Genomic DNA, 25,431 nt, shown 5'->3' with positions numbered 1-25,431 from the left:
TCAAAAGTCGGGCGCTTAACTGAGCCACCCAGGTGCTGCAGCTATCATCCATTTTTTTTTATTATGTTCAGTTAGCCACTGTATAGTACATAATTAGTTTTTGATATACAGTGATTCATTAGTTAAGTGTAACACCCAGTGCTCATCACATCCACTTTTAAAATTGTCTAACCTTTGCTGGAAACTCTTTTTTTCAAACTCTCTTGCCTGTTTTATTTCCATCACTTCCACTTCCTTCTCTGTTGTTTGGAACATCCCTTGCAAAGGTATATAATGACCTTTCGGCGGGCTTTTTACATTTAAGAGATGACCTTTTTTAAGCTAAGATTTATTAAGTGCTACATTATATAATGCACGGTTTTGTGTAGTGCAGCTGACTTTAATGTGGATTTTAATATTATTTATTTAAATTCAATTAGCCAGCTTATAGTACATCATTAGTTTTTGATATAATGTTCAATGATTCATTAGTTGTGTATAGCACCTTTAATTCTAATTGACTAAAATTTGAACAAGACAGAGAAAGCAAAAGTTACCTTTGACTAATACTCTTCTTTCTCTGAGGAAGGTTACCCAAAGGTAAACTATGTTACTATGTTATCAGTTGATACATACCTTTCATTTTCTTATACTTACAACCACATGTAGACACAAATACAGTTTTGTGTAGTATTCGTGGTTCTACAACTTGCTTGGACATCTTTCAACATCAGTACATAGAGATCTATCTACTTCATCAGTACATTGAAATCTACCTGTTGTGTAGTAGTCTATAGCATAGATGTGCCATCATATTGTTAACCATTCCCTACTGATTAACATTTAGGTTGTTTCTAATTTTATAGTTTGACTAACAATGCTGCAGTGAAAATTCTTGTAAATAACTCTTTGTGCCCGTGTGCCCGCTAACATTTCTGTAGGGTGCTAGACCTGCTAGGTTGAACAGTATGTACAAAATAAATGTTAACAGTGCCAAATTCTCCTCTGAAAGAGCCAGTGTCTTCCAGAGATTTTGGAAATCTGATAGCAAAAAAATGGTGTTTCAGTTGGTTTCATATGTTTATTGGCTCTTCTTTCTTTATTTTTTTAAAGATTTATTTACTTTAGAGAGCGAAGGAGCACAGGGCAGGGGAGGGGCAGAGGGAGAGGGAGTCTCAAAGCAGACTCTGCAGTGAGCCTGGAGTATGACGTGGGGCTCGATCCTACAACCTTAAGATCACAACCCAAGCCAAAATCAAGAGTCGGCCGCTTAACAGACTGTACCACGAGGCGCCCCTTCTTTATTTCTTTTCTGTGAATTAATTCATTCAATCTTTCACCCATTTTTTCTATTAGGATGCTGGGTTTTTTTTAATTGATTTGTAGTTCTCTATGTAGTCTAGATTTCTTAGTGTTTTTTTTAATATATTCTGGAAATGTTGCAAAATGTTTTCTTTTAGTCTGCTGCTTGTATTTTAATTTTAGTTATGGTAACTTTTAGCATGTAGATTTCAGTTTTTGCGTAGTTACCTTTATCAATTTTTTTAATATTTTGTTTTGTGAAAGAAGATTCATATATTTTTACCAAAAACCTGTATAGATGTTAAAATTTTATCTCTTTCTCTGGAATTAAGTTTTATGAATTGTGGGAGGTAAGAATCTAACTTAATTTTTTTCCATATGGTTAGTCATTTGCCCCAGCACCATTTATTCAGTAGTTCATCATTATCCCCCTGGTTTGAAATTCTTCTTTTGTCATAAACTAAATTCCCATCTGTATGTGGATTTGTTTTTCTACTCTGTTCCCAGCTCTGTCACTTAATAGCTGTGTGACATTGGGCAAGCTCTCTGTGCTTCTCTGTTAGAATAGTACCTACCTCACAGGTTGTTGTGAGGATTAAATAAATTAATATACATAAAGCACTTAGGACATTGCCTAGCACGTGGTAAATGCTGTGTGTTAGATATTATTAATATTTTTCTGTTCTCTAAAATTTGTCCATTTCTGTTGGGATACCACATAGGTTAGTTACTATAGGCCTTGTATCTGGTAGGGCAAATCCCCTCTGCAGAACTTGCATTAGACCTAGGGAGGGCACAGATGTCCAGCAAGCCCATCATCTCTGAATGGAACTGTGATTGGTCTTAGGGGCATGCCATGTTCTCCTGGCCACTCACCCTACCTTCAGCAGACAGTCACATCAACCTATAGCTAAAACATCTGCCCCTGGTCTAACTACTCCCCTCTGCTTCCTGCTTTGCCCAGCGACATGAGAAAGGCAGTTTAATAAGGAGATGCCAACCTACTTGTTCTTATTTTTCCAGACTTTCTAGGCCACTGTTGTGTTTTTTTCTACTCCAGATGGATTTTAGAATCAGCTTGTCAAATTCTATGGAAAATCCTTTTGGGATTTTTTTTTTTTATTAGTATTGCATGGCATTGGTAGATTTATGGAAACCATCATCTTTCATCAGAGGCCTTTCTGCTATAATAGGATGTATGTATTCTTGAAAAACTTCATGTCCTGAAAACTTGTACACTAAAAATAATAGGGCTTACAAGAAAAAGAGGGTTAGGGGCACATGCCTCAAAATTTCTGTGGCTTTGAAGCCAAAACAGGATTATTATTAGGACTGCCATTATTTGGGTGTTTTAGGATTTGCTGTTATTTGCCCCTAGCATCAGAGTCAGTGGGTTCTTGGTAGCCGTAACCCCTGGGCTGAGGCTTCCTCTTTGCAGATATAGGTTTTTGAGGGCATTTGCTTAAGATAGATATCCGTATCATCAAATTAAAATCTGATCCAGGGCCTAAGCTTCAGCAATCTTTTTGTCTTTTTAAACACAGGGCAAGTGTCTCCACAGTTCCATGATGTGCTTCCTTAGCCAGCCTCTTCTCTCATCAGAGCTTAATTTTGTAGAAAACAAAGGCACCATTTGCTCTTCCTCTAATGGGAAGCACTATTGTGGGATTTTTAGCTTTTGTCTATAGGTATTCATATATTGCTAAGGCTTTCTCGGTAATTGTGAGAAAATTCAGTGCGACTTCTGGATGGCTTTGATGTCATTCTGCTATTTACCTTTTGGGCATGACCAGTCACAAAACAGGCCACCTTGTCCTTCTGTCTTCAGCCATGGTCGGTCTCTCTATTTGGGTTTTCTTATATATGTCTTCTTCAGCTTATTTACTAGGTGTTTTTTAGTTTGATTCCTATTGAAAGTGGCATCTTTTTATCTATTACATTTTCCATTTGGCTGTTGCAAGTATGCAGGAGAATGATTGATCTTTCCATTTTGATCTGTATCAGACCGCCTTACTATACTCTTACTAGTTTTATTAATTTTTCAGTTAATTGTCTTGGGCTCTTGAGGAAGGTGATCTTTGTCCCCTATTTTAGTCTGCTAGGGCTGCCATAATAAAATACCACAGACTGGATGGCTTAAACAACAGAAATTTATTTTCTCACAGTTTTGGAGGCTGGAAGTCCTAGATCAAAGTGCTGGCAGTGTTGGGTTCCCCTGAGGCCTCTCCTTGGCTTGCAGAAGACCACCCTCTTGCTGCTTCCTCATCTGATCTTCCCTTTGTGAACACGGGCCCCTGATGTCCTTGTGTATATCCTAATCTCTTCTTAAAGGACACAGTCAAGTTGTATTAGGGCCCACCCTATTGGCCTCATTTTAACTTAATTATCTCTCTGAAAGCCTTATCTCCAAGTACAGTCACATTCTGAAGTACTGGGAGTTAGGAACTCAACATTTGAATTTTGGAGGGGCTTGGGGAGACACAATTTAGCTCATAATATCCCTTTTCTTTCACGTATTCATACATCTAGATTTTTCTAGTTTTATTACAGTGTTGAGTAGTCACAGTGATAAGGGGGCATCCTTGGCTTATTTCTGACCTTAGAGGTAATGCTGCCAGTGTTTTCCCACTTAATACATAGGGCTCTGTAGGTCTCTGGTAGGCTATGTTCATGAAATTCAGGAGAGTATCTATCTCTAGTTTTAGAGGTTTTTGGTTTTTTTTTTTAAATCAGAAATGGAATTAGGTTTTAGCAAATGGTTTTTGGCATCTTTTGATTATAAATACATTGTTTTTCTCTGTTAATTTGTTAGTGGTGGTTTACAGTAAGAAATAGAATTACTGCTTTTGAGCTGACATTTCCTTCTTGGGATTGGCTGTACTTGATCGTGGTATTTTAACAATTTTGTTTAGTTCATTTGATTACTAATCGTCTTGTTTGTTTACTCTTAAGTTCTGGTTTTATTTTACTCCTTTCTCTTAATGTTCTTTGTACAACATCTCAGGTTGAAAGCTGTTTTCCTTTATTTTCAGTGTGTTTTCCCTTTTGATAAAGGTTTTTTTTTATTTTTTTAAATTAGCATGAAGTAAAATTGGCTTTGTTGGTATACACATGTTTAGATTCTTGTAACCACCACCAAAATGAGCATATTTTGAGCAAACTCCCTTATGTTGTCCCTCCCTCCCTCTACCCCTAACACCTGGCAACCACTGAGCTCCTCTCCATCCCTGTGGTTTTTGCCTTTGCCAGGATGTCACATAAATGGAGTTGCACTGTATGTAATATTTTCAGATTAGCCTCTATTACTCAGCATAACGCCCTTAAGATTCATCCATGTTGTTGTGTTTCAATAGATTGTTCCTTTTTATTGTTGTAGTCCATTGTATACCACAATTTCTTTATCCATTCACTCACTGAAGGACATTTGGGTTGTTTCCAACTTTGGGTGATTATGAATTGAGCTGCTATGAACATGCACGTGCAGGCTTTAGGTAAATGCCTTAGAATGGGATTCCTGGACTGTATGGGCAGTGTATAAGAAATGGCCAAGGTGTTTCCCAGAGTGGTTGTGCCATTTTACGTTCCTTCCAGTAATGTGTGAGCGTTTCAGTTATTCCACAAGCTTGTCAGCACTTGGTGTTGTCATTGTATTTATTTTAGCCATCCTAATATGCATATAATGAATAGCTCATTTAGTGGCTTGTCTAATGGCTAATGATGTATCTATTGGCCATTCATGCATACATCCTCTTTTTTGAGATGTCTTTAAACAGAGACTTTGAATGACTTTTGCCTATTTTATTATTGAGGTATAATTAACATAGAGTATTATATTAGTTTCGGGTACACAATATAATGCTTCAACAGTTCTGTACATTACTCAGTGCTCATCAAGATAAGTGTACTTTTGGCCCCTGGGTGGCTCAGTTGGTTAAGTGTCTGCCTTCGGCTCAGGTCATGATCCCAGGATCCTGGGATCGAGTCCCGTGTCAGGCTCCCTGCTCAGCTGGAAGCCTGCTTCTCCCTTTCCCTCTGCTGCTTCCCCTGCTTCTGCGCTCTCTCCTTCTCTCTCTCTCTCTCTCTCTCTCTCTGTCAAATAAATAAAATCTTATAAAAAAGATAGGTGTACTCTTAATCCCCTTTATTTCACCCATTCCCCCTAACCACCTCCCTTGGCAACCAGCAGTTTGTTCTCTTTGTTTAATATTCTGGTTTTTTGTTTGCTTGTTTCTTTGTTTTATTTCTTAAATGAGTAAAATCATATGGTATTTGTCTTTCTCTTACTGACTTATTTCACTTAGCATTATACTCTATAGGTCCCTTTACATTGTTGTAAATGGCAGGATCTCATTCTTTTCTGTGGCTAATAGTCCATTGTGTGTGTGTATATAGATATATATATATAAATATATAAATATATATATATATATATATATATCTTGTATCTTCTTCATCTGTGGATGGACTTATCTTTTGAGTTGCTTCCATATCATGGCTATTATAAATAATGCTGCAGTAAACATAGGAGTGCATATATCTTTTCAAATTGGTGTTTCATTTTCTTTGGGCAAATACCCAGTAGTGGAATTACTGGATCATGTGGTAGTTCTTTTTAATTTTGAGGAACTTCGATACTGTTTTCCACAGTGGCCACACCATCTTACATTCCCACATACAGTACACCACAGTTCCCTTTTCTCTGCATCCTCGCCAACAGTTATTTCTTGTCTTTGATTTCAGCCATTCTGACAGATGTAAGGTGATATCTCACTATAGTTTTGTTTTGCATTTCCATGATGATTAGTGATGTTGAGCATCTTTCATGTGTCTGTTGGCCATTTGTATGTCTTTGGGAGAATGTCCTTTCAGGTCCTCTGTCCACTTTTAAATCAGATTATTTGGGGTTTTTTGGTGTTGAATTATATAATTTTTAAATATATTTTGGATATTAACCCCTTATTGACTATATCATTTGTAGATATCTTCTCCCATTCTGTGGGTTGCCTTTTTGTTTTGTTGATGTCTGCAAAAGCTTTGTATTTTGGTGTAGTCCAAATAGTTTAATTTTGCTTTAGTTCCCATTGCCTGAAGAGACTTATCTAGAAAAATGTTTCTACTTCCAATGTCAAGGAGATTACTGCCTACGTTTACTTCTAGGAGTTTTATGGTTTCAGGTCTCACATTTAGGTCCTTAATCTATTTTGAGTATATTTTTTGTATGGTCCAGTGAAGATGGTCCAGTTTCATTCTTTTGCATGTAGCTGTCCTGTTTTCCCATCACCATTTATTAAAGAGACTGTCTTTTCCCCGTTGTATGTTCTTGCCTCCTTTGTTGTGGATTAATTGACTGTATGAGTGTGGGCTTATTCCCGGGTTCTCTATTCTTTTTGATTGATCAATGTGTCTGTTTTTGTGCCCGCACCATACTGTTTTGATTACTGCAGCTTTGTAATATATTTTCAAATTTGGGATTGTGATACTTCCAGCTTTGCAGCTTTTTTCTTCTTTCTTAAGATTGCTTTGGCTATTCAGGGTCTTTTGGTTCCATGCATATTTTAGGATTATTTGTTCTAGTTCTGTGAGAAAATGTTGGTATTTTGAAAGGGATTGCATTAAATCTGTAGATTGCTTTGGGTAGTATGGATACTTTAACATTATTTGTTCTCCCAATCCATGAGCATGGAATATCTTTCCATTTTTTGTGTCATCTTCAATTTCTTTCATCATTGTTTTATAGTTTTTTAAAATACAGGTCTTTCAAGTTCATGCCTAGGTATTTATAATTTTTGGTACAGTTGTAACTGGATTTGTTTTCTTAATTTCTCTTTCTGCTACTTAATTTTTAATATATAGAAATGCAGCAGGTTTCTGTGTGTTTAATTTTGTTTCCTACAACTTTACTGAATTCATTTATCAGTTCTCCTAGATTTTTGGTGGTGTCTTTAGGGTTTTCTATTTATAGTATTATGTCATTTGCAAATAATGAAACTTTTACTTTTTCCTTACCAATCTAGATACCCTTTATTTCTTTTTCTTGTGTGACTGCTATGGCTAGGACTTACAGTTCTGTGTTGAATAAAAGTGGTGAAAGTGGACATCCTTGTCTTGTTCCTGATCTTAGGGGGAAAGCTCGCAGTTTTTCCTCATTGAGTATGATGTTCACTGTTGGTTTTTCATAGATGGCCTTTATTGTGTTGAGGTATATGTTCCTTCTAAACCTACTTTGTTGAGAATTTATATCATGAATGGATGTTGTACTTTGTCAAATGCTTTTTCTACATCTATTAAAATGATCATGTGGTTTTATCTTACTGATGTGATGTATCATGTTGATTGATTTGTGAATATTGAACCACTCTTGCATCTTGGGAATAAATTCCGCCGGAGCGTGGTGAATGATTTTTTTAATATATTGTTGGATTCAGTTTGCTACTATTTTGTTGACGATTTTTGCATCTGTGTTCATCAGAGATACTAGCCTGGAGTTTTCTTTTTTTGGTGTCTTTATCTGGTTTTGGTATCAGGGTCATAGTGGCCTTGCAGAATGAATTTGGAAGCTTTCCTTCCTCTTCAATTTTTTTTTGAAATAATTCAAGAAGAATAGGTGGGTATTAACACTTCTTTTTTTTTAAGATTTTATTTATTTATTTGACAGAGAGAGACACAGCGAGAGAGGGAACATAAGCAGGGGGGTGAGAAAGGGAGAAGCAGGCTTCCTGCCAAGCAGAGAGCCCAATGCGGGGCTCTATCCCAGAACCCTGGGATCATGACCTGAGCCGAAGGCAGACGCTTAATGACTGAGCCACCCAGGTGCCCCAACACTTCTTTAAATGTTTGGCAGAATTCACTTGTGAAGCCATCTGGTCCTAGACTTGTTTGTTGGGAGTTTTTGGATTATTGATTCAATTTCATTGCTGGTAATCAGTTCAGATTTTCTATTTTTTCCTGTTTCAGTTATGGAAGGTTATATGTTTCTAGGAATTTATCCATTTTTTCCTGGGCTGTCCAGTTTGTTGGCGTATAATTTTTCATAGTATTCTCATATAATTCTTTGTATTCCTCTGGTGAGGATTGTTATTTCTCCTCCTTCATTCTGATTTTGAGTTCTCTCTTTTTTCCTTGATGAATCTGGCTAAAGGTTTATCCATTTTGTTTATATTTTCCAAGAACCAGCTCTTTTTTTCATTGATCTGTTCTATTGTTTCTTTAGTCTCTGTTTTCTTTATTTCTGTTCTACTCTTTATTATGTCCTTCCTTCTATTTAGCTTGGCTTTGTTTGTTCTTCTTTTTCTAGCTCCTTTAGGTGTCAGGTTAGGGTGTTTATTGAGATTTTTCTTGTTTCTTTAAGTAGGCCTGTATTGCTGTAATCTTCCCTCTTAGAACAGCTTTTGCTGCATCCCAGTGATTTTGGACCATTATGTTTTCATCCTCATTTGTTTCCATGTATTTTTTAAATTCCTCTTTGATTTCTTGGTTGACCCAATCATTGTTTAGTAGCATGTTATTTAGCCTCCAATTATTTGTGCTCTTTTTCTTGTGGTTGATTTCTAGTTTTATACTGTTGTAGTCAGAAAAGATACATGGTATAGTTTCACGCTTTTTGAATTTATTGAGACTTGTTTCATGGCCTAACATGTGATCTGTCCTGGAGAAGGTTCCACGCGCACATAAAAAGGATGTGTATTCTGTTGTTTTTAGGTGGAATAGTCTGAATATATCTGTTAGGGCCATCTGGTCCAATGTGTCATTCAAAGCTGTTGTTTCCTTGTTGATTTTTTTGTGTGGATGATCCTTTCACTGATGTAAGTGGGGTGTTAAAGTCCCTGACTATTATATTACTGTCTCTTCCTTTGTCTGTTAATGGTTACTTTATGTAGTTAGGTGCTCTCATGTTGGGTGCCTAAATATTTACAGTTGTTCTATCCTCTTGTTGTATTGTTCCCTTTATCATTAGGTGGTGTCCTCCTTTGTCTCTTGTTGCAGTCTTAGTTTTAAAGTCTATTTTGTTTGATATAAGTATTGTTACCCAGCTTTCTTTTTGCTTCCTTTTGCGTGGTAAATGTTTTTCCATCCTTTCACTTTCAATCTGCATATGTCTGATGTGAGTCTCCTGTAGACAGCATATAGATAGGTCTTCCTCTTTTATCCATTCCACCACCCTGTGTCATTTGATTGGAGCATTTAGTCTGTTTACATTTAAAGTAATTATTGCTACGTATGTACTTACTGCCATTTTGTTATTTTTCCATTGTTTTTATATTTCTTTGCTCTCTTCCCTTGTAGTTTAATTGCATTCTTTCATGATATGCTTGGATTCCTTTCCCTTTATTTTTTGTGTATGTATTACAGATTTTTGATTTGTGGTTACCATTAGGTTCATAATAACATCTTATGCATATAGCAGTCTATATTAAGTTGATGGTCACTTAAGTTTGAACCCATTTTAAAGCATTACATTTTTACCACTCTCCGTGTTTTATGTATACAATGTCATACTTTACATCCTTTTATTTTGTGAATCCCTTGACTGATTTTTTTAGATATAATTGATTTTACTGTTTTTGTGCTTTAATCTCCATACTGGTTTGATAAGTGATTCATGTACTACTTTTATTATGTGTTTGCATTTTACCTGTGAAAATTTTCCCCATCATTTGCTTACTCATGATTATGGCCTTCTCTTTCCACTCGAAGAATTCCCTTTAACATTTCTTGCAGGGCTGGTTTATTGGTGATGAACTCCTTTAACCTTTGTTTGGCTGGGAAACTTTTTTAAAAGAGAGGGCGTAAAGGGAGGGACAGAGGGAGAGGAAGAGGAGAATCTTAAGCAGGCTCCATGCACAGTATGGAGCCTGATGCAGGGCTCAGTCTCACAACCCTGAGATCATGACCTGAGCTGAAATCAAGAGTCAGACGCTTAACCGACTGAACCACCCGGACACCCCTGGCTGGGAAATTCTTTATCTGTCTTTCTATTGTGAATGGTATCCTTGGTGTGTAGAGTATTCTTGGTTGCAAGTTTTTTCCTTTCAGCATTTTGCATGTATCATGCCACTCTCTTCTGGCCTGACAAGTTTCTGCTGAAAAAAATCAGCTTGATAACCATATGGGGTTTCTCTTGTATGTAACTGTTTTATTTTCTCCTGCTGCTTTTAAAATTCTCTTTTTCACCACTTTTTGCCATTTTAATTATGTGTCTTGGAATGGACCTCCTTGGGTTAATTTTTTTTTCCCCTTGGGTTAATTTTGTTGGGTGCTCTCTGTGCCTATGGGATCAGGATATCTGTTTCCTACCCCAGATTAGGGAAGTTTTCAGCTATTATTTCTTCAAATAAATTCTCTGCCCCCTTCTCTCTCTTTTCTTCTTCTGCAATCCCTCTAATGTGAATGTTATCACACTTGATTGATGTCACAGAGTTCCTTAATCTCATTTTTTTCTTTTTGCTGTTCACCTTGGTTGCTTTCCATTATCTTGTCTTCCAGATTGTTGATCCATTCTCCTGCCTCCTCTAATCTACAATTGATTCCTTCTAGTATATTTTTATTTCAGTTATTGAGTTCTTCATGTCTCACTGGTTCTTTTTTATATTTTCTGTCATGTTTGTTGAAGGTCTCACTGAGATCCTCCACTCTTTTCTCAAGTCCAGTGAGTATTTTTATGACCATTACTTTGAATTTTCTATCAGGCATATTACTTATCTTCATTTCATTTAGCTCTTTTGCTGTGGTTTTGTCCTGTTCTTTCATCTGATACGTATTTCTCTGTCTCCTCATTTTATCTGACTGTCTTTGTTTCTGTGTATTAGGAAATTAGGCTACATCTCCTGATCTTGGGAAAGTAGTGGCCTTATGAAGAAGAGGTGTTGTAGTGCCCTGTAGCACAATGCCCCCTGTTCACCAGAACCAGGCAATTTAGGGGTGTCTCCTATGTGGGTGCATGTGCCCTACTGTTGTAGCTGATCTGTGTTTGCCTTCAGTCCAGTTGGTTGCAGTGGCCCTCTCTGCCTACTTTGGGCACACAGGGCAGGGTTTGGTCCCTGTGCTGTTAAAGGGCCTGTCTGGGGTTGCCATGAGCTTGTAGTTGGGTGGTATCAGTAGTTAGACACTTGCCTGCCCTCAGCCCATCTGCTGGGGCTGTAGTCACATTGACCTGCAGGGCAATCTCCCTATGTAGTACTCTGGAAGGCTTTCATTGGTTGGTGGGGCTGACTGACCAGATGCCTGCCCCCAGTCCAGGACTGATGAGCAGAGCACTATCTCTGTGCTGCCAGTTATAAGGTTTGGGTGCTGGAACTGAGGGCATTCTGGTGTGTGTGGTTATCTTCCCTTCTCCCCAGGGCAGTAGTCACTTTGGAGTGGCACTCTTCCCTGCTGGGGTTGCTTGCAGGGTGTGTTGGGACAGGAGGAGTAGCTTTGGAGGGAGCCCTGCCTCCTGAGTTGGGCATGTTGGATGGGCTGATTGGCAGGAGAGCTTGGGGGGTTAGGGCACATGATGCTAGCAAGATAGGTGGACAGTGTTTGCACTGGTTCCCACTAAGTGGCCCATCTAGGCTGGGGATGGGGGAAGAGAAATGGTGCCCACCAACAGTTTTGTTCTTGGAGAGGTCTCCTAAAAATCCCTGCCCCTCCAGCACAAGTTCTGAGATTAGTAAATAAATCTTCAGTATACCCCAGGTGCTTTTCAGACTGCTGCTTCTATGTTTTATCTTGGCTGGGTTGTTACACGGGCCCCTAAGGGGCTAGGACCCAGTTCCCTGTTGCCCCCCAGCTCTCCAGGATCTAAGCCCTCTCTAGGATCTAAGCCTGTTGATTTTTAAAGCACCCAGAGGTAAACCCTGCTGATTGTAAAAACTCTCAAAGCGAAGCCCCACTTGTTTTCAAAACCAAAGGTTATAGAAAATTTGTCTTCCCAGTGTGGGTCCTCTGTGCCTGGGGTGCCTGGAGTGGGGTCTCATCCTCTCACTTCTTTGTGCTTGTAATGTCCCTTCTGTTTATGGTTAGTCTTGTTTCTATCCCTCCTACCCTTTTTGATGTGGCCTCCTGTCTATAATTAACTGTGTAATGTCTGTTCTGCCAGTCTTTGTGTCATTTTCAGGGTCAGTTGCACTGATGTGGCTGTTATCTTGGTGTGTCTCTGGAACAAAGTGAGCTCAGGATCCTCCTATTCCTCCATCTTCCAACTTTGTTTTTAATTGGGTTTTTTTTTTCTTAAATGTTGAGCTTTGAAAGTTCTTTATATAGTCTGAGTTCAAGTCTCTTGTCAGATACATATTTTCTCCTAGTCTGAGCTTCTCTCATTCTTAACACCTCCTTTCTTAAAACAGCACTTTCATTTTCTAGAAAGTCCAATGTATCAGTTTTATCTTTTAATGATTATGCTTTTTGTGTCTCATTTAACAATTCTTTATGTAAACTCAGGTCATAATAGTTTTTGCCTCTCATCTAAAAATTTTACGGTTTTAGGTTTTACATTTCTAACCATGATCTATTTTGACTAAAGTTTTACATAAAGTATGTTTAGGTTGAGGTTCACCCTTTTTTTGGTGTATGGATGTCCAGTTGTTCCAAGACCATTTGTTGAAAAGACTTTTTTTTCCCTCATTGACTTACATTTGCATTTTTGTAAAAAATCAAATGGCCATATTTGTGTGGTTCTGTTTCTGGATTATTTTCTTTTATTGATGTATAGATCTGTCTCTTTGCCAATACCTCACTGTCTTGATTACTGTAGCTTTACAGCAATTCTTAAGATCAAGTAGTATGAATTCTTCAATTTTGCCTTTCCATGTAAATTTTAGAATTGGTTTGTCTGAATCCACAAAAATTTCTACTGGGATTTTGATTGGAATTGTGTTTAAATGTATACATCAATCTGGGGAGAGTTGGCATCTTTATTTTTTTATTGAGGTAAAATTCACAAAACGTGTAGTTTAACTATTTTAAAGTGTACAATTCAGTGGCATTTAGTGCATTTTCCAAGACATTTTTTTCACCCCAGGAAAAACTCCCCATATCCATTAAGTGATTGTTACCCATGCCGCCCCCTCCTCTTGTCCTCTGGTAACCACTAATCTGCTCTCTGTATGGATTTGCCCACTATAGATATTTCATATAAAAGTAATCATGTAATATGTGACCTTTTGTGTCTGCCTTCTTTTCTTTAGCATAATGTTTTCAAGGTTCATCTAAGTTGTAGCATATATAAGTATGTTGATCCTTTTCATGGATGAATAGTTGTTTCATTGTATGGATATGCCACAATTTATCTGTTCATCTGCTGGTTGGCATTTGGGTTATTTCCATCTTTTGGCCATTATGAATAATGCTGCTACAGACATTTGCATCTGTTTCTGTGTGGACATATGTTTTCATTTGTCCTGGGCATACACCTAGGAGTTGAATTGCTGGGTTGTATGGTAATTCTATGTTTAACTCTTTGAGAAATCATCAGGCTGTTTCTACAATGACTGCAAGACAATTGGCATCTTAGATATCGAGTCTTCTATGTATATGGTATTCCCTCTGTATTTAGTCTTTTTTAAAATATCTTTAATCAGTGTTTTTAGATTTTAATACAGATCCTGCACATGTTCTGTTAGATTTATCCCAAAGTTCTGTATTTTTTGGAGATATAAATGGTACCTTTTTTAACTTTTGGTTTCTAATTGTTTAATGATAGGATACATAAATGTGATTAATTTTGTGTTTTGACCTTGTATCCTGCAACCTTGGTATATTCACTTATTCTAGGAGTTTTTAAAATATATTCTTGGGATTTTTTTGTATAGATAATCATGCCATGTGCAAATATGGACAGTTTTATTCATTTCATTCTAATCTGTAAGTCTTTTATTTCTTCTTGCCTTTTTGTTCTGGCTAGGACTTCCAGCACAACGTGGTGAGAGTGAACACCCTTACCTGTTTTCAATCTAAGGAGGAAAGCATTCAGTTTTTTCACTATTACAATGTTAGCTGTAGGTTATCAGGTTAAGGAAGTTCACTTTTTTTTTAAAGGGTTACTTTATTGTTTATATTTTCCCTATGCCTTTAGTGTTTGTTTGTTTTATTTTGGGGCTCGATCCCAGGACCCTGGGATCATGACCCAAGCCAAAGGCAGACACCTAATGACTTAGCCACCCAGGCACCCCGAGGAAGTTCACTTCTATTCCTATTTTGCTGAGAGTTTGTTTACGAGTGGGTGTTGAATTTTGCCCAGTGTTTTTGTTCCATCAATGGATATGATCACATGGTTTTTCTTTTGTCTGTTAATATGGTAGGTTACATTGATTGATTTTCAAATATTGAACCAGACTTAAAATTATAGTATAGACCTTACTTGATCATGGTATATTATTCTCTTTATATATAACTGGATTTGATGTGCTAGAATTTCACTGAGGATTTTTGTGTCTATGTTTATGATGGATATTGGTCCATAATATTCTTTTACTCTCTGACTTTAATTTTGGTATCAGGGCAGTACTGGCCTCAAAGAATGAGCTGGGAAATACTCCCTTCTCTTCTATTTTGTAGAAGCAGTTGGGTAGAATTAGCAATTCTTTTCATTTTCGAAGGTTTAGTAGAATATGTGAGTGAAACTACCTGGGCCTAGAGATTTCTTTTTCAGGTTTTAACTATGGTTTTTATTTTCCTTAGTAGGTTTGGGTTATTCAGGTTATCTGTTTCTCCTTGGGTGAGTTTTGATAGTTTGTGTCATTCGGAGAATTGATCCATTTCAGCTAAGTTGTAGAATTTATGGGTGCAGAGTTGTTTGTAGTATCCTCCTATTATCCTTTTAATGTCTATGAGGTCTTTAGCATCTCTCTCTTTTTATTCTTGATATTAGTAATTTGTGTCTTGTCTTTTTTTCTTGGTCCTTCTTGCTGGCATTTTATCAATTTAATGGATCTTCTCAAAGGACCTGCTTTTGGTTTTATTTAATATTTACTACCATTTGTTTTATTACTCAGGGTTTAGTCTATGTTGATAATTTTGCATTGTGAATTTGAGAAGAATGTGTATTCTACTAGTGTTGGGTTGAGTGTTTCAATTAGATCAAGTTGATTGATGGTTATGTCTTCTTGTCATTATGTTATTATGTTATTTCCTATCAGGTAATTTTCCTTGGTGTAAAGTTACTTTGTCTGACGATATAGTCAATCCAGCTTTCTTTAATTAATGTTGGTATGGTATATCTTTTTCTATCCTCATTTATTTGTTGATTTATTCATTCATTCATTTATATTTACCATGACCCAGAACTCTGTCTGTATCATTTATCTTTGTTTCCCAAGTGATATTCAATTCACGGTCACACAGAATTGAGGGAAAAAAAGCTTAAATCTGTTCTCTCTGCTAGTCACTGAAATAATTTAGAATAATATGAGGCCTCATTTCTCTCAACCAATCCAAGAGGAAACTGGTATTCACTGTTTGAAAAAAAAAAAGAAAGGAAAATAAGCTTCTAAGATTGAACTGACCCATTCATTGTAGGTCAGGAAACATCTATACACTTCACTTATCAGCAGGAAAATGCAAATGGATACAACCACATAATTACTTAGTATAATTTAGAATTCTTACTTCAGTGCTTGCAGGGATGTGGCGGGACCAAATTGGTGCAGTCTGGTGACAGGAACATTAATCCTGAAATCTCACTGTGGAACATGTAGCCCAGACAATGTCTCCCACAAATCCATCAGGAGACCAGTCTGCCAATATTCCTGTAGGGGGCCTTGATGCCCATCCCTTGGGGAAAGGAGAAGTCAAGGGTGATAAATGTTAGCACAGTCAGAAATAATGAGCTAGATTTACACACAGAAACATACAGATCTCAGATGTAGCATTGAATAAGAAACTAAGAAACAATGACATTTTGACAAATTAAAAATGCACACAACACTAGATATTTTTCAGGAGAAATTTAAGTGACTGTTATTCTTTTATTTTTAACTTATCTGTATGATTCATTTAATGTGAGTTTTTTGTAGCCAGCATTTAGTTGAATCTTGTGGTTTTTTTAAAAAAAAAACCGTATTGATAATCTATTTTTAGACCATTTACGTTTAATGTAACTAATGATACATTCAAATAAAGGCTTACCATTTTATTATGTCATTTATATTTGTTTCCTCTGCTTTTTGTTTCTCTCTTTCTCACTTCTCCCCCTCATTTGGATTGTTTGGATAAATTTTAGTATTTGATTTTCATTTATCAATTGAGTTAAAATTTTACTATTTTTCTTTGTATAACACCAGTTTTTTTTTAGATTTTTTTAAAGATTTTATTTATTTGAGATAGAGAGAGAGAGCACAAGCAGGGGGGAGGGGTAGAGGGAGAAGCAGACTCCCTGCTGAGCAGGGAGCCCTATGCAGGACTCGATCCCAGAACCCTGAGATCTTGACCTGAGCCGAAGGCAGATGTGTAACCGACTGAGCCACACATGCACCCCTGTATAACACCAGTTTTTAAAGAGACTGTCCTGTTCCCATAGGATGATCTTGGCACCCTTGTCAAAAATCAGTTGACTGTGGGTGCCTGGGTAGCAGGCACATATATTGTGAAATAGTTACCACAATATGTTTAGTTAACATCCATGGTCTCATATAGTTACAAAAAAAGAAAAAGTTTTTTTCCCTGTGATGAGAACTTTTAAGGATCTATTCTCTTAGCAACTTTCAAATAAACCAGACAGTTATATTAACTGTAGTTGTCATGTTGTACACTGATCCTTATAACTGGAAGTTTGTACCTTTTGACCACCTTTATTTAATTCCCCCACTGTCCAATCTCTGCCTTTGGTAACTACAAACCTGATCTCTTTTTCTATGAATTTGGATTTTTTTCTTTTGGATTCCACATATAAGCCAGATCATACAGTATTTGCCTGTCTCTGACTTATTTCACTTTGCATAATACCCTCAAGGTCTGTCCAGGTTGTTTCAAATGGTAGGATTTCCTTCTTTTTGTGGCTGACTAGTATTCCATTACATATATACCACACTTTCTTTATCCATCATGCATTGATAGATTGATTTTGTTGATTAATTTTCTTACTTTGAACCACTCTTGCATTCCTGGGATAAATTCCTCTTGGTCAGGGTGTATAATCCTTTTAATAGGCTACTGAATTTTCTAGCATTTGATTGAGGATTTTTGCATCAATAATCATAAAGCATATTGTTTGTAGTTTTCTTTTTCTGGCTTCATAGTATGAGTTTAGAATGTGTTCCCTCCTCTTCTATTTCTTGGAAGAATTTGATAAGGATTCATGTTAATTTTTTTTTAAGTGCTTGGTAGAAATCACCAGTGAAGCCATTTAGTCCTGCACTTTTCTTTGTTGGAAGCTTTTTGATTACTGATTGAATCTCTGTACTTGTACGTTAGTTGAAATTTTCCATTTCTTTTTAAGTTAGTTTAAGTGATTTGTCCATTTGTCCATTTCATATAGTTTATCTAATTTGTTGGCATACAATTGCTCATAATATTGTTCATAATATTCTCTTACAGTTCTTTTTATTTCTGGAAGGTCTGCAGTAATGTCCCCACTTTCACTTCTCATTTTAGGTGTTTGTGTCTTCTCCTTTTTTTTGGTCACTCTAGTTAAATATTTGCCTATGTTGTTGATCTTTTTTTCAAAGAACCAACTTTGGTGTCACTGATTCTCTCTATTGTTTTTTATTCTCTATTTAATTACCTGTGCTCAAATATTTATTATTTCCTTCTGTTAGCTTTGGATTTAGTTTAGTTAATCCATTTACATTTAAAGTGATTACCAATAGGGAATGACTTATTTCTATTTGCTATTTGTTTTCCATGTATCATTTTGTTCCTCATTTCCTTGTAACTGCTTGCTTTGTGTTTAATTGATTTTTTTGTAGTCTACCGATTTGATTCACTCCTCATTTTTTAAATGTTTTTTAGGTTTTTTTTCCATAGGGTAAGCCCTGGAGATTATAATTAATAACTATATAACTTTATAAGTTTAGTTTGAATCAGTACCATTTCACTTCCATAGCATACAAAGACTTTGTTCGTATACAGTTGTCTTACTGCATCTGTTATTTTTGTCACAACTTAAACCTTTATATATTGTGTTTCTATTGACATAGATTTATAGTTATTATTGTATGCATTGGAATTCTAAATCATATAGCAAACAAAAAGAGGAGTCAGAAACCACAAATACAACAATATGGGCTTTTATATATATACCTCTGTACTTACTTCTACTGGTGGTTTTTGCTTCTTCATGTAACTTTGAGTTACTCTCTAACATCCTTTCATTTCAGCCTGACAGATGCTATTCAGTATTTCTTAAAGGGCGGGTTTACTAATGACAAGCTCTCTTAGATTTTGTCTACTTGAGAATGTCTTAATTTGCCTTCATTTTTGAAGGATAGTTTTACCCAATATATTATTCTTGGTTGACAGTTTTTTATTTCAGTGTTTTAAATAGATCACCTAACTTCCCGCTGGTCTCCATTGTTTTTTATTAGAAATTGATTGTTAATCTTATTGTGGATCCTCTTGAGATGACAAATTGCTTGTGTCTGGGTACTTTCAAAATTCTCTCCTTGTTTTTATCTATTGACTGTTTGAATATAATGTAGCTCATTGTGGATCTCTGAGTTTATCCTACTTGGAATTCATTGAGTTTCTTAGATGTTTATCTTCATGTATTTCGTAAAGTTTGGGAAGTTTTTGTTTGTTATACCTTCATATAGTCTTTCTGCCTCTTTTTTCTCTGTCCTCTCCTTCTGGGACGCCCATATGAATACATTGGTAAGCCTGATAGCATCCCACAGGTCCCTTTGCCTCTGTTCAGTTTTTCTTCTTTCTTTGTGCTCATCAGACTGGATAATTTTAATTGTGCTTTCTTCACATTCACTGATTATTTCTTCTGTCTGCTCAAAAACTTAACTATTGAATCCCTGTAGTGAATTTTTCACCACCACATTGTACTTTTCAGCTCCAGAATTTCTATTGGGTTCCTTTTTATATTTTCTATGTCCTTATTGATATTCTATTTTTTGTTGAAACAGGGTTCTCTTTGATCATATAGGGCAGTTGATTTAAAGTCCTTTGTATAGTAAGTCCAATGTCAGCTTCCTCATGGAGAGTTTTTATCAATTTCTTTTTTTCTGTAAGTAGGACATACTTTCTTGTTTCTTTGCATGCCTCATACGTTTTTCTGAAGCTGAGACATTTTGAATATTATATAATGTGGTAACTCTGGAAGTCCTATTTTCCTCCCTCCCCAGAGTTTGCTGTTGTTGCTTATTGTGAGCTACAAGTTATGTTTATTTAGTGACTTTTCAAAGGATTTTTGTAGACTGTGTCCTTTTGTGTGTGGTCACTGAAGTATCCGTTCTGTAGCCTCAGTGGTCAACTGAGATTTCTTGACAGAAATTTACTTAAATACCAAACTAAGCAGATTTTTTTGTTGTTGTTGTTAAGCCTTCCCCTTGTTTTAAGTTTTTGATTGTATTCCAGAGTACCCAAAATGTTTATTCTTATAGTTTTTGCTAGCTCAACAGTTGCTACAGTGGAGGGACAAATACTTGGAGCTCCTAACTCCATTTGGGGGGCATCACTCCTTCTAGCTTTATATTTTTAATATGCATATTTTATCTTGTATTTTCTTTAAATGTCTAGACTTAACTTATTATTTACATCTTAACCTCTCTTGAGTAAGACATGAACCTTAGAATGGAATTTCTTTTTGCATGTTACTTTATACTTATTATCTCTCAATCCTCACAACTTTTCCAGGCAGGTGGTATTATTTCAATTTTACAGGTGAAGATAGTGAGACCTAGAGAAGTTTTCCTAAGTTACAAAGATAGTGAGTCAGTCCAGGATTTCAAAGTAATATCTGATCCCTAGACTCATTGTTTTTCTACCATACCATACTTCTTTCCTTGAGACGGAAAACCCTTTCAGACCCAACAAAATAACATTGACAGCCACTGGAGCTATTAGGGATGGGACCTTTCTCAAACAACTGTTACCAGCAGTCATTTCTTTTGAAGGACAATCGGTTGACCCCCCCTTTTTAAAAAAAAAAAAAAGATTCTTTAATAAAGGCAGGGGTTTTACCTCTTTGCCCAAGAAAAGAAGGCCTGAAAAATGAACTCATTTTCCTATAAAGAGGTCCTACTAGAAGGAAGTATGAGACTGGATTCCTCTGATGAAGCAGAATTCTAGAGAAATTTGAGGCTGGTCATTAGGAGGAGTAGGATCACTAGGAAGAAGTTTCACTCTCACTTTGCTTCTCTTTTAGGTTTAGAAGCAGTAGCAACAGAGTTTGACTTCATCAGTAGGATCTATCTACATCGTTGTCCCATTAAATTCTACAGGTGTTGCCTGTGGATTGTGAGGAGAGTGTGATAAAACTGGATGCTTGTGTGTATGTGTATAGAATGAGATACTTGTGTATGTGTGTTTTGCCGTTCAGATCATTTCAGTTTCAGTAATCTTGTTGCCAGTTCAGCCCAAGTAGTCTTTTTGTTCCCTTTGTGTGAATAATATTGTATAGCATTTCTTTTTCCATTTCAGCCAACATTTATTGAGTACCTACTCTGCATTGTGTTAGGCTCCCTTATTTTGAAATCAAATAATACTTATCCCTGCCGTCACAGTAAATTGGGGGTGACATATTTACTTTTCAACTCTCAAATACTATATAACAAATAACTCCAGTAGAGGTACACCCAGGATACTCTACAGAGTTGAGGCATCTGAATCAGATTAGAACAAGAAAGACTTCTTAGGAAGTGAATCTAGAGCTGAATTTTGCAGGCTCAGTAAAGTAACTCATGAGGTTACTCATTAAATGGATGTTGAGTGAGTGAATCAGAATTAGGTGATGCTTGGAGAAGGATATTTGTAGCAAAGGTACAAAAGTAGAAAGACATGAAGAGTATGTGGTACATTCAGGGATTCCTGCACTTGAGTCTGGATTAGTAAAGGGTCTACTGGTAGGGGAGTGGGAGGAGCTGAGATGTGTCATTCTGTCTTCACCCTTCTGGATGAAATCTCAGTCTACCCTGCTTTTCCCTCTCACTGCAGTTTACCCTTCCCTGGAGTCTGATGATGATGACCCTGCTTTGAAATCTCGACCCAAGAAAAAGAAGAATTCAGATGATGCTCCATGGAGTCCTAAAGGTGATTCAGTGTTCTGTCCTTAAACTCTGTAGGTATGGTTTGGGGAAAATAGGCTGGGGGTAGTTGGGATATTTAACATAAGAAGACATGATTCAGTCACTCATTTGTTTACTCAGCAAACATTTGTTGAGTACCACCTGTATGCTAGGGTACCATGTTAGGTGCTGGAGTAAAAATGATCATGATAAGACACACTTCGTGCACTCAGCTCAGCAAAGTCAGAGGTAATGGAGCATGTTGCTTCTGATGTTATATGGCTTGAGATGAAAAGAAGACCTTGAGCGGATTCCAGCCAGCAGTCTGAGGCTTCTGAGAACATTCTGCTACCATCATCCCAGACCTTTAGTAACATGTTATCAAATGAAGGAAATTCTGCTGACTGTTGAACTCTACAAGGCCCAAGACTCCTTAGATTGTCACTTTTACTAGCTGAGAGTCCAGCTCTGAGGAAGGAAGAAAGAATGATCATTGAGTTGAACATGGAATTTAGAGGGTATAAAAATTTTATTCATCTCACTGGTTGGGTGGTTTCAAGTTGGAGGGTGTGTCGGTTAGCTTTTGCTGCTTATCAAACGACCCCAAACTTAGTGGCTTAGAACAATGACAGCCAATCATTTCTCATGATTCTGTAGGTTGGCTAAGCTATTGTTTAGTCTCGACTGGATTGGCCCCGGGCCAGGTGGTCTAAAAAGATCTTCAGGAGTCTAGACCTAATTTGGGGTGGCTAGTGCCTCTCTCCATGTGGACTCTCCTGGTCCACCAGGAAGCCAGCACAAGCACTTTTTCACAAGAAAGCAGAAGCATGTCCATTAGCAAGAGAGGGAAAGCCCATTTGCAAGCACTTTTCAAGCCTCTGCCTGTGTCATGTTTTCTGTTGTCCCGCTGGCCAAAGCAAGTTACATGGTCAAGCTTCAATTCCGGGGGTGGAGATGTAGATTACATCTCTTGAGATAGGGAGCTGCAGAATCCTCATCTGCATGCAGGGAGATGTGGGCAAATTGAAAGCCATTACTGCAACAGTCTGCCACAGACGGTGCTTGCACCTCAGTACCCATGGTTCCCTAGGAAAACCCCTGCTGGTTCCACCCATCCTATCTGGCCTTTCTGCTATTTGCTTGGGGTTGGGGGAGTGGGGTGGTAGGGTAATCCTAGAAGTGCTCTCTTAGTGAGTCAGTCAGCAAATGTTACTATTTTCCAATTGTATTTTTTCCTATAGTTTCTGGCTGATTAGCAAAGTAGGAAAGTTGGAAAATACAGAAAATAGAAGAACATGTAAGGAAGAAACCACCCATGATTCTGCTACCCAGAGGCAGCCCCTGTATTAATGTTTTGACGTGTTACCTTCAAATCTGTTTTTCCTATGTATTTCTTTTTATGGCTGAAATTACACTGTGTATACAATCCTGTATCTTGCTTTAATTTTTTTTTTACTTTTAAATTAATGTGTATATGGTAGCAAATCATATAGCACAGAGGAGTTTAGGATGAAATACAGTGGTCTTCGCCTCTGCTTTCCTCACCTCCAGTCCCATGCCTGAGAGACAGCCTTCTAGTTTTCTTTTTTTCTGGTCATTACCTCCAAAACTCAAGCTAATAGGGTTTATACCACCATTTTTTGATGTATAAACTTAGCCTCTGTTTCTCTTCCTCTCAGCTTCTGTCAGTCTCTCTTGATTACCCACTTTCTAAGATAGATATTCTTTCTTCTTCCGACCTTCTGTGAATCGCACATTTTCCTTTACATTGTCAAGGTTGTTAGCATTTACATTGCCTTGTGATTAATACTCTATATTAACTAGGGGTTGACTGTAAAAGTTGAAAACCAATTCATAAACCTGGCCTTTTAAATATTACTTCATAAGTATGTCCTTATGCCATTGTTTATAAATATTTTAATGGCCACAAAATATTCTATCCCATGGATATGCCTTTTTTACCTAACTTCTTTAATGTGAGGCATTTAGCCTATTGCCTAGTTCACATTTGGGGTGAACATATTTATATGTGTTGGTGTGTCTGATTATTTACTTAGTATGTATCCCTATTAAACTCCAAAAGGACAAAACTTACACGTGGGTATATAGTAAAATCTTTCCCTCTCACCCCTGTTCCACAGCCTTCACTTCCTGACTAGAATTCTCCACTGGAGGGTTGCTGTTAAGCCTTTAGTTAATTTCCAGGGTTCTGAAAAAGTTTATTCTGACATTTTTTACCAGTTTTTTCATTGTTTTAATTCAGGAGTGAGTGTTTGGAGGTCCTTTGCCATTTTTGCTGTTGTCATCCATCGTAACATACTAAATAGTTCAGTATGCATTTCTATGAAAATGACATTTTCTTCTATAACCATAGTACCATTTTATGACACCTAAGTAAAGTAACATTTATTTTCTCATATCATTTAGTACGAAATCCTTATTCAAATTTCCCCCCAGTTGTACCAAAAATATCTTATAATTTGCTTATTCAAACCAGGTTCTATTCAAGGACTAAATTGAATTTAAATTAAAAAAAATTTTTTAAAAAGACATTTTGGGGGGCACAGTTGGTTTTGATTTGTAGTTCCCTGATGATGAGTGATGTTGACCATCTTTTCATGTGTTTGTTAGCCATCTGGATGTCTTCTTTGGAAAAGGGTCTATACATGTCTTCTAACCACTTCTTAACTGGATTATTTGGTTTTTGGGTGTTGAGGTGGTAAGGTCTTTATAGATTTTGGATAGAACCTTTTATCTGATATGTCATTTGCAAAGATCTTCTCGCATTTTGTCAGTTGCCTTTTAGTTTTGTCAATTGTTTCCTTCATTGTCCAGAAGCTTTTTATCTTGATGAAGTCCCAATAAATCATTTTTGCTTTTGTTTCCCTTGCCTCTGGAGACGTGTCTACTAAGAAGTTGTTGCAGCTGAGGTCAAGGAGGTTGCCTGTGTTCTCCTCTAAGATTTAGATGGTTTCCTGTCTCACATTTAGGTCTTTCATCCATTTTGAATTTATTTTTGTGTATGGTGTAAGAAAGGGGTCCAGTTTCATTCTTCACATTCTTTTTTCCACGGGGTATTTTTTCCTGCTTTGTCGAAAATTACTTGGCCATACAGTTGTGGGTCCATTTCTGGGTTTTTTATTCTGTTCCATTGATCAATGTGTCTTTTTGTGCCAGTACCATGCTGTCTTGATGATTACAGCTTTGTAATACAGCTTGAAGTCTGGAATTGTGATGCTTCCCGCTTTGCTTTTCAATATTCCTTTGGCTTTTTGGGGTCTTTTCTGGTTCCATACAATTTTTGGAATTGTTTGTTCCAGCTCTGAAAAATGCTGGTGTGTTATTTTGATAGGAATTGCATTGAAGGTGTAGATTGCTTTGGGTAGTATAGACATTTTAACAATATTTGTTCTTCCAATCCAAGAATATGGAATGTTTTTCCATTTCTTTGTATCTTCTTCAGTTTCTTTCATAAGTGTTCTATAGTTTTCAGCATACAGATCTTTTACGTCTTTGGTTAGGTTTAGTCCTAGGTACATTATGATTTTTGGTGCAATTGTAAATGGGATCAATTCCTTGATTTCTCTTTCTCCTGTTTCATTATTGGTGTATAGAAATGCAACAGATTTCTGTATGTTGATTTTATATCCTGTGACCTTGCTGAATTCTTGTATCAGTTCATAATTTTTTGGTGGAGTCTTTTCAGGTTTTCTACAAAGAGTATCATGTCGTCTGTGAAGAGTGAAAGTTTTACTCTTTCCTTGCTAATTTGGATGTGTTTTATTTCTTTTTGTTGTCTGATGGCTGGGGCTAGGGCTTCTAGTACTATGTTGAACAACAGTGGTAAGAGTGGACATCCCTGTCGTGTTCCTGACCTTAGGGGAAAAGCTGTCAGTTTTTCCCCATTGAGGGATGATATTAGCTGTGGGCCTTTCGTATATGGACTTTACAATGTTGAGGTGTGTTCCTTCTATCCCTACTTTGTTGAGGGTTTTTATCAAGAAAG

At 36.9% G+C, this 25,431-nt stretch overlaps 1 protein-coding gene across 5 annotated transcripts in view; it reads left to right on the top strand.

The window, feature by feature from the left end:
• PHF8 (PHD finger protein 8) overlaps positions 1–25,431 on the top strand; it is an 87,088-nt gene that overhangs the window by 49,799 nt on the left and 11,858 nt on the right. For all 5 annotated transcript variants that reach the window (XM_028092867.2, XM_028092866.2, XM_028092868.2 and 2 more), the window contains one exon: positions 21,355–21,450. In XM_028092867.2, the coding sequence (XP_027948668.1) occupies positions 21,355–21,450 (96 nt within the window). The remainder of the gene's footprint in view (positions 1–21,354; positions 21,451–25,431) is intronic.

The sequence above is a fragment of the Eumetopias jubatus genome, unplaced genomic scaffold (assembly GCF_037043125.1).
Source record: "Eumetopias jubatus isolate StellerSeaLion01/CBP00866 unplaced genomic scaffold, mEumJub1_p1.0 scaffold_11, whole genome shotgun sequence".
NCBI classification, from domain to species: domain Eukaryota; kingdom Metazoa; phylum Chordata; class Mammalia; order Carnivora; family Otariidae; genus Eumetopias; species Eumetopias jubatus.
This window is presented reverse-complemented; position numbering and strand designations above follow the sequence as displayed.